Source organism: Ailuropoda melanoleuca, chromosome 7 (assembly GCF_002007445.2).
Source record: "Ailuropoda melanoleuca isolate Jingjing chromosome 7, ASM200744v2, whole genome shotgun sequence".
Classification (NCBI taxonomy): Eukaryota; Metazoa; Chordata; class Mammalia; order Carnivora; family Ursidae; genus Ailuropoda; species Ailuropoda melanoleuca.
Genome location: NC_048224.1, coordinates 129,429,778 through 129,445,686, shown reverse-complemented (window position 1 = coordinate 129,445,686; position 15,909 = coordinate 129,429,778). Strand labels below are relative to the sequence as shown.

The 15,909-nt window shown below is 38.6% G+C and overlaps 1 protein-coding gene across 1 annotated transcript in view; it reads right to left on the bottom strand.

The window, feature by feature from the left end:
• Positions 1-15,909, bottom strand: part of UBAC2 (UBA domain containing 2) — a 208,435-nt gene that overhangs the window by 56,771 nt on the left and 135,755 nt on the right. The window contains exons 5-6 of the mRNA XM_011219272.3: positions 7,661-7,784; positions 3,356-3,403 (exon numbers count right to left, since the gene is read on the bottom strand). Coding sequence (XP_011217574.2) covers positions 3,356-3,403; positions 7,661-7,784 — 172 coding nt within the window. The remainder of the gene's footprint in view (positions 1-3,355; positions 3,404-7,660; positions 7,785-15,909) is intronic.

Genomic DNA, 15,909 nt, shown 5'->3' with positions numbered 1-15,909 from the left:
AAAAAAATTTAGTCCTCATTCTTCTCTGACATAACTGAACAGAAAGTGGGCTCCTATCCAGTAAGTACTGTCCTGACTATAATCTATCAACCTCTCTCCTTTCAATCAGTGAGGTATTTTATTATTCTTAAAAAATATTTTATTTATTTGAGAGAGAGAGTGAGAGAGTACAAGCAGTGGTGGTGGGGAGCCCGGGGAGCAGAGGGAGAAGCAGACTCCTTGCTGAGCAGGGAGCCAGATGTGGGACTCGATCCCAGGACCCTGGGATCATGACCTGAGCCGAAGGCAGATGCTTAACCGACTGAGCCACTCAGCTGCCCTAATCAGTGAGGTTATTTTAAAGTTATATATTCAGAAACATTTATAATCATGGAAGAATAAGTGACACAAGGAGAGAATAAAAACTAGCTTAACCAAAATAAATCCACCACTAACTAAATAAAATAAATCCAAAGCTGGCAGCTTTCCAGAAAAGCATGAGTAAAGTTTGTGGTTTCTATGACAGCAGATACACATGACTTATGTTTTACACAAATGTCTTTTTTTAAAAAAGCTCTTTCTCTTAAAAAACACGTAATTGCCAGATTGAAATAAAATCACTTCCTTAACACACGCAGTATGTCAGGAGAACTATTGGTTTCAATGCTGCAACGTGAAATTTCATTAGCAGGTTTCCTAACATTCCCCCAGAACACTGAATACCATCTGTGCATTTCTTTTAGATAATAAGAATTTTTATTTTCTTTTTAGTATTTTATTTAGCATTAAAAAAAAGGGAAGTCACTTGATATACATGGGGAGAGGAGAAGTCACGTTGAGCAACAGACATCTGGGACAAGCTGTGGCTTTGTGGATCTCAACTCTGATTCTATAATCAGTAGTGTGTAAACTGAACATTCATAAATAATTTTAATATCCTTCTTTATAATTATCCTCATCTAAAGTGTACTATATTAAATATTACATAAAAACATGTTTTTCTGGAAAAGTCAGAAACAAAATATTCATTAAGTTCAAAACAAGTACCAACATTATTGTATATTGTATAGCATACACATTGTATATGTATAGCATAAAGGAAAACTGGCTGTGATTATCACTGATATTAATCATTGTAAGTAAATATAGTATCATCTAATTACAGTAGAATAATAATAACCAAACTGACATGAAGATTTATTAGGTTTGTGTTCATGGCAGGTCAACATTGGCTGAATTAATCACTGTAAAAAGTGAAATTTCAATTGGCTCAGAGGAATTCATTAATAAGGGGATTATTTAAATGCTAAACTCTGGGAATTATATTCCAAATACTGTGCAATTCTACTTACACTTCTTAAGGGATTTTTGTGTTAAAAATTTGTTATTGGGGTGCCTGGGTGGCTCAGTCAGTTAAACATCCGACTCTTGATTTCCGCTCAGGTCATGATCTCAAGGTTGTGAGATCAGGTCCCGTGTTGGGTTCCATGCTGGACGTGGAGCCTGCTTAAGATTCTCTCTCTCCCTCTCTCTCTGCCCTACCCCCATCCCTCTCTAAAAAACAAAACTGTTACACTTCTGATTCTTAAAAAAAAATTCAACAACTCCATATATATCACCCAGTGCTCATCATGACAAGACAACTGAAACTAATATAATACTGTATGTTACTTATACTAGAATTAAAATAAAAACTTAATTTAAAAAAAAGCAAAAAAAATTTTAAACAAGCACCTACCTGTTAAGCATGTGTACTGAAAAATACTCTGACCACAACATGCATATTTTAGATTTTAAAAAAACTACAAAGAGATGAAAAAGTACAACCTCCAATTCTAGAGCACTGAATGTCACAAAATGAAACTTTCTAAGTTGATGGCAAGCACTTACTTTAAAACCAGGAGACTGAAAACAACAGAGAAATAAAATGGAATGACTTAAAACAAATGTCACATAATGATTATTAAAGAAGGGTTTGGATAATAAGACCCAATCAATCAATAGTAACCTAACACAGTGAAATAAAATATAGTCTGGTACTTCTCAAATTCTTGAATCTTTAGGAAAATATCCAAAATGGGGCTCAAGACCATTCACTGCTAAGGGAAACAAAATACATCATGAAAGAAACAGACTGTCACGCTGCTCTCATTATGAAAGCAATGAGCTATCTATTTACTGTTTGCAGCTGGTGAAATAGCTGTTAATCAAGCTGGCAGCTCAAGTGGGAAGAGATTAGGCTGGGGAGAGCCTGGCGACAGTGCCGCACAGACTCGGTCTGACGCCACACAGTCACAAAGTCACGACAAAGTCTTAGGAACACCAAGTGGCTTGGATGGTTGGAAGACCACATAATGGAGGTCAGCTCTGTGGTTCTAAAGGCCAATCAGGTATCTGATCAGAATGTGTGCCGGCAGCCTGGAGAACAAAGGACTAAGTTGTATATGAAAAGAATGAACACAGAAAAGAAATCATACAGAGCATATAAAGGAAGGAGAGAAGTGAGCTGGCCTAAACTAATGACACAGGGGCCCCAGTCCCACTCACCAGGAACAAGAATAAATCGTGGTAGCTCACTTACAGTGTCTGCAGGGGAGGGCACATTATTTCCAAATCCTTCCCCTGCGAGGTTATACATACCACCATGAATCCCTTCTGCAATTTTCTTAGTCTTTCCCAAGGAAAAAATTAAAACTATATTCCATACATACTGATTATATACTTATTTTTATATAAATTTGGGAGTGCAAATTTAAGTCATAAATGAAAAATAAAGCTCAACTTCATGTTCTAGATTTTTTTAAATATCTCATACACTCATTAGAGTTTAACACAAATGCTTAATAAAATAAAATAATTAAATTAAGTTAAATTTAAAGAGCAGCAGGGGGATGGGTGGGCTAAAGACATTCTAGCACACGGGTGAGGATGACGCCCAGCCCTTCAGCTCATGCCTGCTGCCTTCCCTGGCCACACCCGATAATTCTCCTGCCAGTTCCAGTCCACCTGACTTTCCATTTCGCCTTATCTTTACCCTTGCACGACAATGTCTCTTTACAAAACAAGTAGAACATCTCTTGTTATTTTTAGTAAATTCAACTTCATTTTTTGGTCATTTTTTTCCTACTCTGAGTTCGACTATTGAGGTAATTTTTAAAAACACAAACAAGAAACTCAGCTAAAGCTTTCATCAAAATTACCTTGAAAACAGACAAACTGGCCCCTTTGCATTAATAAGGGAGCAGCATGGAGATGGAACTGACATGGTTAAAAGAAAGTTGGAGACAACTGAATGTGACCCAAGCCCAAACATGACATTTTTCTTAAAGTTGCTTCAGAAAAGAGAGAGAGTAGGGGGAGGGGAAATCACACTTACAAGTCCACTTATTGCTACAATCCAGATGTAGGAACCAGAGGTGAAAAGCTGTAAAAGAAAAAAAAGGCAACTAAAAATGAAATTCAACTGTCAATCAGAGCATACTTTTGTTTTATATAACTACAGTGATAACCATTGAAGTATTAATCATATATCTCTTAATATAAAAAAGTAGAAAATTAATAAATACCAATTCTGTCAGCCAAAAGAAAGTAATATATTATTTTTTTCTTTTTCTAACCAAGCTCTCAGCCTTTCCATAGCCAAAGACAGACTGGTTGAACCTGGCCCACTCCCGTCAAAGAAAAATAAGTGAAATTCAAGCATATTCTTCTTTACAAAGAAGACATTAATTGATTTACACAAGGTAAAATATCACATACAAAGAAATTATTACAATCAACAACATACAAAATATGCAGTCACCGTCCCATGCTTGGTGTTGAGTAATGACAAGTAATAGTAGTCTACATAATTCTCTCATTTTAATTTCTCATCACTGTGACTCTAAATTTAGCTGAGCAGACTTCTGCAAGCATACAGGGCCATGTCCAGTGCTACTCTGCTTAACTGTTGTTACTCTCATTCCAGTTTACTCAGAGAAGTTCACTAACTCAGTTACTTAGCAAACTAAATAATGATACCAAAGTTAATTAATGCAGAAGTAATCAGAATTAGGTTTCATAAAATCTCTCCCTTTGTTTTCTAAATCATTTACATATGAGAATTGTGCTTAGGGTAAAAAAAAAAAAAAAAGTCGTAAGACATTCAAAGTGTTCCTGAAAGAAAGAAAAGATCTAGAGCCTACTGTTTGTTCATATTTAGATCTTTAGATCGGAAGTATAAGGACTTCTGCTCCTAGAGAAAGAAGCAGAACCAGAGGTTAACTGCAGATACTATACTAGATGAAAACCTCAAAGTTCTGCACATTTATCAGGGATACATAAAAAAAGATCCATAAAAAGAAGGCAGATACAGAAGTAAGAGATGACAAAGCACAGGTAAAAAGGAGGCTGATGAATTTTGTTCTTAGTGCTACCTCATGTAGAAAGGAGCACTGGTTGCAAATTTAAATTTAATCCCTTGATCTAAAATTTAATCCTTTTCAAAGAAGATGTGGTGTATATAAATACAATGGAATATTACTCAGCTGTCAAAAAATGAAATCTTTATGTCTGTGATTCATCAGTCTTACACAATACACAGCGCTCACCATAGCACATACCCTCCCCAGTGTCCATCCCCCAGCCACCCCATCCCTCCCACCCCCTCCACTCCAGCAACCCTGTTTGTTTCCTGAGATTAAGAGTCTCTTATGGTTTGTCTCCCTCTCTGGTTTCAGTCTTGTTTCATTTTTTCCTCTCTTCCCCTACGATCCTCTGCTTTGCTTCTCAAATTCCATATATCAGTGAGATCATATGATAACTGTCTTTCTCTGATTGACTTATTTCACTTAGCCTAATACCCTCTAGTTCCATCCAGGTCGTTACAAATGGCAAGATTTCATTTTTTGATGGCTGCATAATATTCCACTGTATATGTGTGTATATATATATATATATATATAACCACATCTTCTTTATTCATTCATCTGTCGATGGACATCTGGGCTCTTTCCATAGTTCCGCTATTGTGGACATTGCTGCTATAAACATTGGAGTGCAGGTGCCCCTTCCGATCACTACATTTGTATCTTTGGGTAAATACCTAGTAGTGCAATTGCTGGGTTGTAGGGTAGCTCTATTTTCAACTTTTTTGAGGAACCTCCATACTGTCTTCCAGAGTGGCTGCACCAGCTCGCATTCCTACCAACACTGTAGGAGGGTTCCCCTTTCTCCGCATCCTCGCCAGCATCTGTTGTTTCCTTACTTATTAATTTTAGCCATTCTGACTGGTGTGAGTCAGGTGGTATCTCATTGTGGTTTTGACTTGTATTTCCCTGATGCCGAGGGATGTGGAGCACTTTTTCATGTGTCTGTTGGCCATTTGGATGTCTTCTTTGCAGAAATGTCTGCTGATGTCTTCTGCCCATTTCTTGATTGGATTATTTGTTCCTTAGGTGTTTTTGATAAGTTCTTTACAGATTTTGGATACTAGCCCTTTATCTGATATGTCATTTGCAAAAAAATGAAACCTTGCCATCTGCAAAGACATGGATGCAACTAGAGGGTATTATACTAAGCAAAACAAATCAATCACAGAAAGATAATTATATGATTTCACTCATATGTGGAATTTAAGAAACAAAACAGAGGAGCATAAAGGAAGGGAGGGGAAAATAAAACAAGACATAATTGGAGAGGGGGACAAACCATAAAAAACTATTAACCATAGGAAACAAACTGAGGGTTGCTGGAGTGTAGGGAGATAGGAATAAAGGGTGATGGGCATTAAGGAGGGCACACAATGTAATGAGCACTGGGTGTTACATACAACTGATGAATCACTGAACTCTACCTCTGAAACTAATAAGACACTGTATGTTAATTAATTGAATTTAAATTAAAAAATCAATCCTTTCATCTAGCATGGATGCTTGTTGAGCATAAATGACTCTGAAAATAACAAGGATGAGAATTATGCGGAAAAATATTTTTCCGTAGTCTTATTCTAAAAATATAAGGAATAATAAAATAGGTAACACTTTCTTTTTTGTTTTTTGTTTGTTTTCAGCTAACACTTTCATAACACTTACTATGTGCCAAGCAGTGATCTTAACACTTTTCATATACTGAACTTATGGAATCCTCCTAAATCCCCTACAAAGTAAGTTCTATCATGAACTCTATTTTAACCATGAAAACTGAGAGGTTAAGCAATTTGCTCAATATCAGAAAGCTGGTGGGTGATGGAGCTGGGAGTGTACCCAAGTTGTCTGGCTCCACAGCCCAGTGCTCATGACCTCCATGTTTCCTACACAAGTATAAGAACATATAATTAATTTCATCGATAAAAAATTATTTATTATTATTATTTATTGAGTGTAGTGTCACAAATGAAGCTCTGTGCCTCACCCACTTTATAACTCCTGTGCTGTGTGGACGCGATGGCACTCCGACCGTTTGCTAGGTGGTTTGATACGAAGACTGTTAAGAGGTCTTACTGTTTGATTTAAATTGAAAAAGGTTATGTTCACCAATATCCAGTGCCATTGACCTATCTCTGCTGAGTTCCAGGCCAAGTGACAGAAGATACATGATTTTCATTTTCTACCTGTAATACTCATCACTTTCCTTTCACTCTCAGAGCTTTTGATGTGAACTTTTATTCTACTGTTTCCTGTGGTACCATGTGTAGCTTGGCCTTTTGATCCACTGTCAATACTCATAACATTCCTTATCCCACACATATCAAACCGGATACTAGTGTCTCTGTCAAATGCTCTCCTCCCTCCCCTTTTAACCTCTGGTATTTCCTCCAACTTGTCTAGTGTGCTGTCAGGTGTTATCAATGGCTCATCTGGGGTGGGTGTTTCCTCGCCACTTTTACAACTGTTTCTCATGAAATGTTTATTCTTCATCTCTCAACCTGCATGCCATTAACTCTCCCTTATCCTTCCTAGTGTTCATATCACCTAATAGCCCCTTTCTGCAGTGTAGTCTTATTACTAGGATTTGCCGAGGCATGTTTACTTTTTTAAAAGATGTTGCAGCAGAAGGCCGAAGCTACAGTAGAAGAGTCCTCTGGACAAGGGGCAGGACGCCCAAGTTCTAGTGCTAGCATGGCGCCCATTCATTTGGGGCTTGGGTCAAGTTATGAAGGCCTCTGAGCCTCATGTTGACCCTCTAGTTCCTTCCAGCTCTAAAGTTACTGAGCTTTAGAGGATGAAAAGTGTTGTTGTATTAATTATGACATAGGAATTCAGTGGAGTATCGTGGAAAGTCTTTGGTGCCAAGTGGATTTTGGTTTGATTACACTCTGGTAGTTATTTGCTTTGTTACTTTTTTTTTTTGACAGTGATTTTCCACTTTCTACCTTTCAACTGTTCTCATTTGTTTCCACTTCATACTGTGATTTTTAAAAAGTACTTACACGGAATTGCACAATGCAATTAAAATATTTTCCACCGATACAAATTACAGTGAAAGCTCTTATCAGATTTCTAAAGACTATGAAAGTATTCTAGTACTTTATATACCTTGATGTTCTTGTTCTGTAACACTTCCTTTCAATATTTGATATAGATCATAAAGCCAAACTTATGGGAAAAAAAACCCATTGTTTTCAAGGAGATCAAATGAGAAAAAGAGCCCCCCAAAAAAAGATCTGGTTAAAGAAATGTGAACATAAAAATGCATACTGTACCTGTAGTCCCAATATATAAATCAATGTCTTGTTTGTGATGGACAACGGGCCCAGAATTTGTGCCACTTGGATTCTTGGTATGGAGCAGTAAAATGGTACAAATAGAGCAAACACAGGTGCCAGGCTATGCAAACAAATTAAAAAAAATCATTGTATTATCATACGCAATTTAAAATACCAACAGTAAATATATATCTGAAGTAACACTGCTTACAATTTTATTTCTGCCTGAAAGCGTGGTCTCAGTTATATAAGTTGGTTTCCAATTTGCATCACATTGGAAATAATTTGTACTTCTAGATAACATTTTTATGAAAACTCAAATTACCTAATACTTATTGACTCTCCTAGAACTATAGCAAAGTGGTTCAGCATCTACTAATTGTCAGGCATTGTGAGAAAATTTAAAGTTGCTGCTACATTTTCTTTCCATGAATGACTTACATCTAATGAAAAAGACTGTAACAAAAGCAACAAACATCATTAACCATGGTCACATCTCTAAGGCTCATCTCACACTGTCCAATTTTATCTCCGTAGCATTTGACACCCTTACCACTCCTGCCTTCCCTTCCTCAAACCTCTTCTTCCCTTGTCTTAAAACCTGTTCTTGCTGGTCCCTCAGATTTCTCCTGCCACTCTTTTTCTACCCTCTCCAGGGCTCCACTGTAGGGTCTTCTTCTTGCTCCTTGCATCATCACAAGCCCTTCTCCGGCGTTGATTATGAAATTGAAGTAAGTTCCCAAACTGTCTGCCTGTCCCTCCCCTTGGTTATGAAACTCAATTTGATACCTTCAACTTCACATACCCAAAAGTCACAAGTGTCTCTCTAAAGTCTTATTTCTTTAGAATCCATCTCTTAACACTGTTGGCACACAAAACACAACTCTGATCATGTCACACGCCCGTTTAAAACCCATTCTTCCACAGGCTCCCAGTATCCAAAGAGGAAATGTAAATATTAGCATGAAATAGCAAAGCCTTCCAATTCTTTCTTATTAGTGTAGTTTCCCACACCTGTCCTTCTCTCCCTTCCCCTGACCTGGTCCCTCCCCCAACCTTAACCCCCCTGAGACGCTCCCTGGGCACATTAGGCTCTTTTAACTATTCACTGACACAAGTTATTCTTCCAACCTAAATGTCCTTCCCACTTTTCTGCTTAGGAAATACCAACGGTGTATGACAGCTCAGTTCCGTCCCACAGGGATTACTCCAGCTCCTCTGGGTGGCCAGAAGCTCCCTGCTTTGCCCTAAAGCCACCACAGTCTCACTGTTGCGGTGAACCAGTGAGTCACCTGGGCACTGTGAGCGAGGCGGTAGTCCAGATACAGGAGCTCCGTCTACATCTCTGAGTAAGGAGTCTCTAATCTCAAGAGAGCAGCTCCAGGACTGCACACTCACATTCCTGCCACGACGAGGCAGGCAACAGGAATGAGGAGAATGGCCTGGATACACACTTGCACCAATTCATTAGACACTTGGCTTCATGACTCAATCTATCTTTCATTTTCCTTTTTTTTTTTTTTTGGTGAATGGCACCAGTACATCTTTACCATAAGAAAAATGCAAGATATGTTCTTACTACCATTTTTGTGGAAACACAAGACCCTCTTGTGCCAAGCTTTCCCTCCTTTGATAGAGATTGTGTTATTAAAAAATCACTCACTGTCCTCTCAATTCTGCTTCTAAAAACAAAACAAAAGCAAACACACACTGCAAATGTGAAAAATGCCAACAGCATCAATAAGCATCTGTAAGAATGCAGCAAATACTAGAACAGAGAAAACTCCCACTGGCGAACACCTAAGTGCCAGACACTGGGTAAGGACTGGAGATACAGCTGTGCAAGATACAATCTTCCTCAGTCTTGCAAGAAGGATGACAGGGCCAGTGTGGCCGAGGTACGTACACAGCACGGTGGCTCGGTCTCAACTACCTCACTCACCTGGCCCTGCCACAGCAGGGAAGGAAACGCATGCACCACAGTGCTTGGCACAGCATCGGAGCTCATTTAATTGGTGGCAATAAATCCTTATTCTTGAAGAGTTTATGATCAGATTTTTTTTTTTTCAAAATGGGATAGTACTTATGAGTAGAACCTAGGGGCTATAATTCTAATCTTTTTTGTTATTTATTTTTAATTGAAGTAGAATTAACAATATAGTGTTAATTTCAGGTGTATAATATATTGATTCAGCACTTTGTACATTACTCAGTGCTCATTACAATAAATGTACTCTTGTTTTTTCTGGGGTTAGGGTTAGAGTTAGGGTTAAGGTATATGCTTGGTATCGTACCATTCAGAGACCTCTCCAGAGGATTCGGGTTAGTGTTAGTATTAGGGATAGGGTTAGGGACAGGGGTTAGGGGTTAGGGGTAAGGGTATGTGCCTGATATCCTGCAGTTCAGAGACCTCTCCAGAACATAAAACCCCAGACTTCTGCTGAGGTGAGAAAAGACATGGTATCCATCCACCCAGCTGAAGCAAGGAGGGGATTTGGGGCTGTAAATACTCTTTAAATAGATATTCAATTGATCCTTCTGCTTTCATGTCTACCTTCATACCCATTTTCAGAAATACTACCAATTCAGTGCTTCTCCAGGATAACTAGGTCGCTTCTCGGTTTTTCTTATGGTTTGTTCTGGAAGTCACTTTCTCAGCTCAGCGGGGGTGGGGGGATGGGGGCGGTGTTTAGGGTTAGGGTGTGCCTGGTATCCTGAAGTTTGGAGACCTCTCCAGAGGCTTATGGTTAGGGTTCATGTTAGGGTTAGGGTCAGGGGTTAGAGGTTAGTGGTTAGGGCTGTGCCTAGTATCCTGCACTCCAGACCACTCCAGAGAATAAAACCCCAGACTTCTGCTGGGGTGAGAAGAGACATGTCAGCCATCTACTGATCTGAGGCAAGGAGGCAATTTGGTGCTCTAAATACTCTTTAAGTAGATATTCGATTGGTCCTTCCATTTTTATCTCTACCTTCACACCCAATAAATGTACTCTTAATCCTCTTACCTATTCAGCCATCCCTACACCCACCACCCCTGAGACAACCAAGTTTATTCTCTGCATTTGAGAGTCTCTTTTTCCAACATCTGTCCATTGATCATCTGAAAGTCATTTCTTTTTTTTTTCCACTTAAAATATCTTTATTTAATCTTCATTTTTGAATGATGATTTTGGTAATTTATTTTGTTGTTTTTTAATTTTTAAGTTTTTTTTTATTATGTTCAGTTAGATGTTGGAAAATATGTACAGGTTGCAAGCATTATCTATTTCATAATAGTAGTTGATTAAATTTGCTTTTAGAAGTAAAAAAAGTCTCTTTTTTCATTGGTCTTTTGTTTTCTTTGTTCATTTCTTTGTTCATTGTTTCTTTAATTCTGCATATAGGTAAAATCATACGGTATTTGTCTTTCTCTGACTTATTTCACTTAGCATTTTACCCTCTAGGTCCAACCACATCGTTGCAAATGGTAAGAGCTCATTCTTTTTTCATGGCTAATATTCCTCTGTGTGTGTGTGTATGCAACATCTTTATCCATTCATCTATCAGTGGACACTTGGGTTGCTTCTCTATCTTGGCTATTACAAATACTTTTGCAATAAATATAAGGAGTGCATCTATCTTTTTGAATTAGTGTTCTCATTTTCTTTGGGTAAGTACCCAGCAGTGGAATTAACGGATCATAGTAATTCTATTTTTAATTTTTTAGGGAACCTCCATACTGCTTTCCACAGTGGCTGCACCAATTTGCATTCCCACCAGAGAGCACGAGGATTCTTTTTTTTTTTTTCACATCCTTGCCAACAGTTGTTATTTCTTTTCTTTTTGATTGAAGTCATTCTGACATATTAAGATGATATCTCATTGTGGTTTTGATTTGTATGTCCCTGACGACGGAGTATCTTTTCATGTGTCTGTTGACTATCTGGAAGTCTTCTTTGGAAAAATGTCTGTTCAGATCCTCTGTCCATTTTTTTTTTTTTCAAAGATTTTATTTATTTATTTGACAGAGATAGAGACAGCCAGCGAGAGAGGGAACACAAGCAGGGGGAGTGGGAGAGGAAGAAGCAGGCTCAAAGCGGAAGAGCCTGATGTGGGGCTTGATCCCACAACGCCGGGATCACGCCCTGAGCCGAAGGCAGATGCTTAACCGCCATGCCACCCAGGCGCCCCCCTGTCCATTTTTTAATCAAATTATTTGTGGGTTTTTTGGTGTTGTGCTATAGAAGTTCTTTATATTTTTTGGATATTAACCCCTTATCAGATAAATCATTTGCAATATCTTCTCCCATTCAGTAGGCTGCCTTGTTGCTTTGCTGATGGTTTCCCTCAGTATGCAAAAGCTCTTTATTTTGGTATAGTCCCAACAGTTTATTTTTGCTTTTGTTTCCCTTGCCTGAAGAGACACATCCTAGAAAAATGTTTCTATAGCCGATGTCAAAGAGATTACTGCCTATGTCTTCTTCTAGGAGTTTCATAGTTTCAGGTCTACATATAGGTCTAATGGATTTTGAGCTTATTTTTATGATCACATTTTAACTAACTATAAGGTTTTAAAAAGTCTCCCATTAGAGGGGTACCTGGGTGGCTCAGTCAGTTGACCCTCCAACTTGTAATTGCAGCTCAGACTGTGGTCTCATGGGTTGTGAGATCGAGCCCTACATAGGGCTCCGTGCTCAGTGGGGAGTCTGCTTGAGATTCTTTCCCTCTGCCCCGCCTCACACCCTTCTCTCAAATAAAGACATAAATCTTTTTTAAAAAGTCTCCCAAGAGATTATTCTGTCAGAAAGCACAATATTTTACCTGACATTGCATCCCTGATACCCATGTAAATCTTTACACATAATTTGATTATGTGTAATCAATATTTGATTATAAAAACTGACAAAGCAATTTTAAGAAGAGAGAGTTATTTAAACTGCCATTCTATGGATAAAGAAGATGTGGTGTGTGTACGCACACACACACACACACACACACACACACACACACACACACACACACTGGAATATTACTCAGCCATCAAAAATGAAATCTTGCCATTTGCAAGGACATGGATGGAACTAGAGGGTATTAAGCTAAACAAAGTAAGTCAATCACAGAAAGATTCGTGTGGTTTCATTCATATGTGGGATTTTAGAAACAAAACAGAGGAGCATAGGGGAAGAGAGGGAAAAATAAAACAAGATGAAATCAGAGAGGGAGACAAATCATAAGAGATTCTTAATCTCAGGAAACAAACTGAAGGTTGCTGGAGGGGAGGGAGGTGGGGAGATGGGGTAACTGGGTAATGGGCATTAAAGGGCATGTGATGTAATGAGCACTGGGTGTTACATACAACTGATGAATCACTGAACTCTACCTCTGAAACTAATAATACATTATACATTAATTGAATTTGAATAAAAAAATAAACTGCCATTCTAAATACTACACAAAAGAACTGTTTAGTTCCATTTCAACTTATCAAAACTCAAACAAAGTTGATTAATTAGCTGTGTATTCTTTCCATTAAAAAGTTCAAGTTGGTCACTCCTGGGCTTAAAATCCTCTGCGGAGTCCCCACCCTAGCGTAAAAGCCAAAGTCTTCACAAAGACCTATAAGGCCCTGCATCCTGGACCCTGAACTTGGTCTTCTACTACGTGGCCTCCTTGCCACTCCCTCTTGCTGCTCCCTCCACGCTGGACCGGCGTGTGTCTCACTCCAGCCCCAGCAGGAGTGCCTCAGGGCACGTGTGGTGCCCCAGGGCACGTGCATCTCCTCGCCACCTTCCCAGAGACATGTGCACCTCACACCCTTCTGGTCTTTACTCACATAGCTTCTTCTCGGAGAAGCCCTCCTTGGCCGCCTCATTCCAAAGTGCAGCTCCTATCCTACCTCACTGACCCATCCCCACTCTGAATTCTGTTTCCTTTCCCCACAGCACCTATAACCTCCTAATCTACTACACGACTTACTTATCCTCTATTTCTCTGACTGGAGGGAAACTCCACGGAGCCTGGGATTTCTGTGGGTTTTGTTTGCTGCTTTATCACTGCTCTCTAAAACTGTACCTGGCACAGAAGAGTTGCTTAAAAAATATTTGCCGAATAAATGAATTTCTCTTTAAAATGGTAAACTACCAGAATTTGCCTTTTGCTTAAAAATGTGTCTTACTTCATTATCTTTAATGGGATTAAAACATACAGTTTCATACACATAGTCAAAATATGGCCTGCTGGTCTCTTGGTAATAATAAGAAAACTCTGTTTTGGTTGCACTTGAGAGATCTCACCACAGAACATGTTCTTTGAGGTACTTGATTTATAGAAGTTCTTCTGTTTACATGTAGCAACAACACAGTGTAAAGGGTGATGTTACAATAGAGAATCTGAGGCCATGTTCCTGTTTGAGGTTACATTTCAATGTAAACTAAGAAAATACTGATAGGAATTTTAATGACCACAGTTCATGTCTTACATACCAATAAAAGAAGTTGAAAAATTCCTTAGAAGTTATTAATCACTATATAGTTTTAAGCGATGACTAAGTACTAGACCACATATACCCATAAAACAAAAGCACACATTTCAGGCCATGAACATACAGGTTGTTTTGTAGAAATTTCCGTTGCTATTTCTATACACACAGACTTCACAAAATATCATGTTATTAGTCACTGACCAGTTTTTCTCTTCGCCTTATTTTATGATACAACATCTGTTCTGTATATTGTCAACAATAATTCAGTTCGACCCTTCTCACACTGTGACTGCCCAACTTCTGGAAGCCCTACCTGGCTTAAGCATATGAAGCTGAAGTACAGAAAAGACGAAAACAGGTTCTTTCCTTCCTTCCACTAATGTCACTAATATTTATTGAGTATCTACTATGTACTCACAACTTACTTGATAGGATGAAATACTAGAAAACACTTAGGTCACAAATGTCCATTTTATCTCTTCTACAGAAAGGACGTTGACTGCACTTCTACAGTACAACAAAAGAAATCCTGGTTAACTTTCAAAGCCAAGAAAAATCAGGTTTGTGGGCTCATACAACAATTACACACTATACCCCACAGCATCTCACAAGACAATCACCCCATTGCCTTTTCTTCACATACTCGAACACTCTAATACCAAACAGGAGGCAGATCCAGTTTGCTAGAACATTCACTTTAACTAGGTGAGTTCTTCATTATATAACAATGTTTCACTTAATAAAAACTATTTCAAAAATTAAAAACCAAAATACGCCACGAGGATGTCCTTTCAACAAATTGAGAAGCTTCTCAACAGTGTCTTCTTCAAATATTCTTCAATCCAAGTTTTAAACAAACTAATTCTAGAATATTTTGTCATATTTATCCAGAAAATCATAAAATCTCTTTATTTCCCCCTCAGAATTTTTGCACTAGGAAATATTGTGGCGATCATTTACTTAATGCCTTTATTTTGAGACAGTGAAGTGGAGGCCCAAAGGATTGGGTAAGTTGTTGCTCTTCTGACAGTGTTCCTTCATAGATCCTCAGCCTTTTAGAGTTTAAAAGAACTGAGTACACTTCCAGTTGGAATGATACCACTGAGGGGCTGAAGCCCCTCGGCCATTTTGACAGATCCTGGACTGGAAGGTCTGAAGTCAGAGTTACAAACTCCTACCAAAATGATTCAATTCTCTCTATATCATCCCTCAAAATAGTCAACCAGTTTATGTAGGCACCTAAATAAGAAACAACCTATTCTATTTTTTTTATGATCTAACTTTTGGGAACCACCTGCATATTTTGGTTTGAAAGCTGTCTCCAGTAACTTCCTCATACTGGCCTTCCTTTCATTCTCTGGAGTCAGGAAGATCAACATATGCAACCCAAATGCTTTTCTATGAGACAGCTTTCAAATGCACGAGGCTGATGATCACATCCCTGCCAAGCCTAAACAGTCTCAGTTTATTCAATCATTTCTCCTAAAACCTGGGATCCAGACCCCTCACCAGCCCAGTCACACTGGTCATCTATGCCCTTTGTAAAATGCAGCTCCCAGAGCTGACTGGGGATGGCCAGATCAGTCCTGGGTAAGTGTAAATATCACCTCTCTCGTTCGGGCCAGTATATTTCTATTCACTTAGCTTACATATAAGTTGCATTTTGATAGCTCTGTTGTAACAGAGTTGGTTTAAACTGAGCCAACCAGAACTATAAGGTGAACAGCATAGTTCTCCATCCTATGCACAGACACATGTAAGATGTTCCCCTCCAACTCTTCCCCTG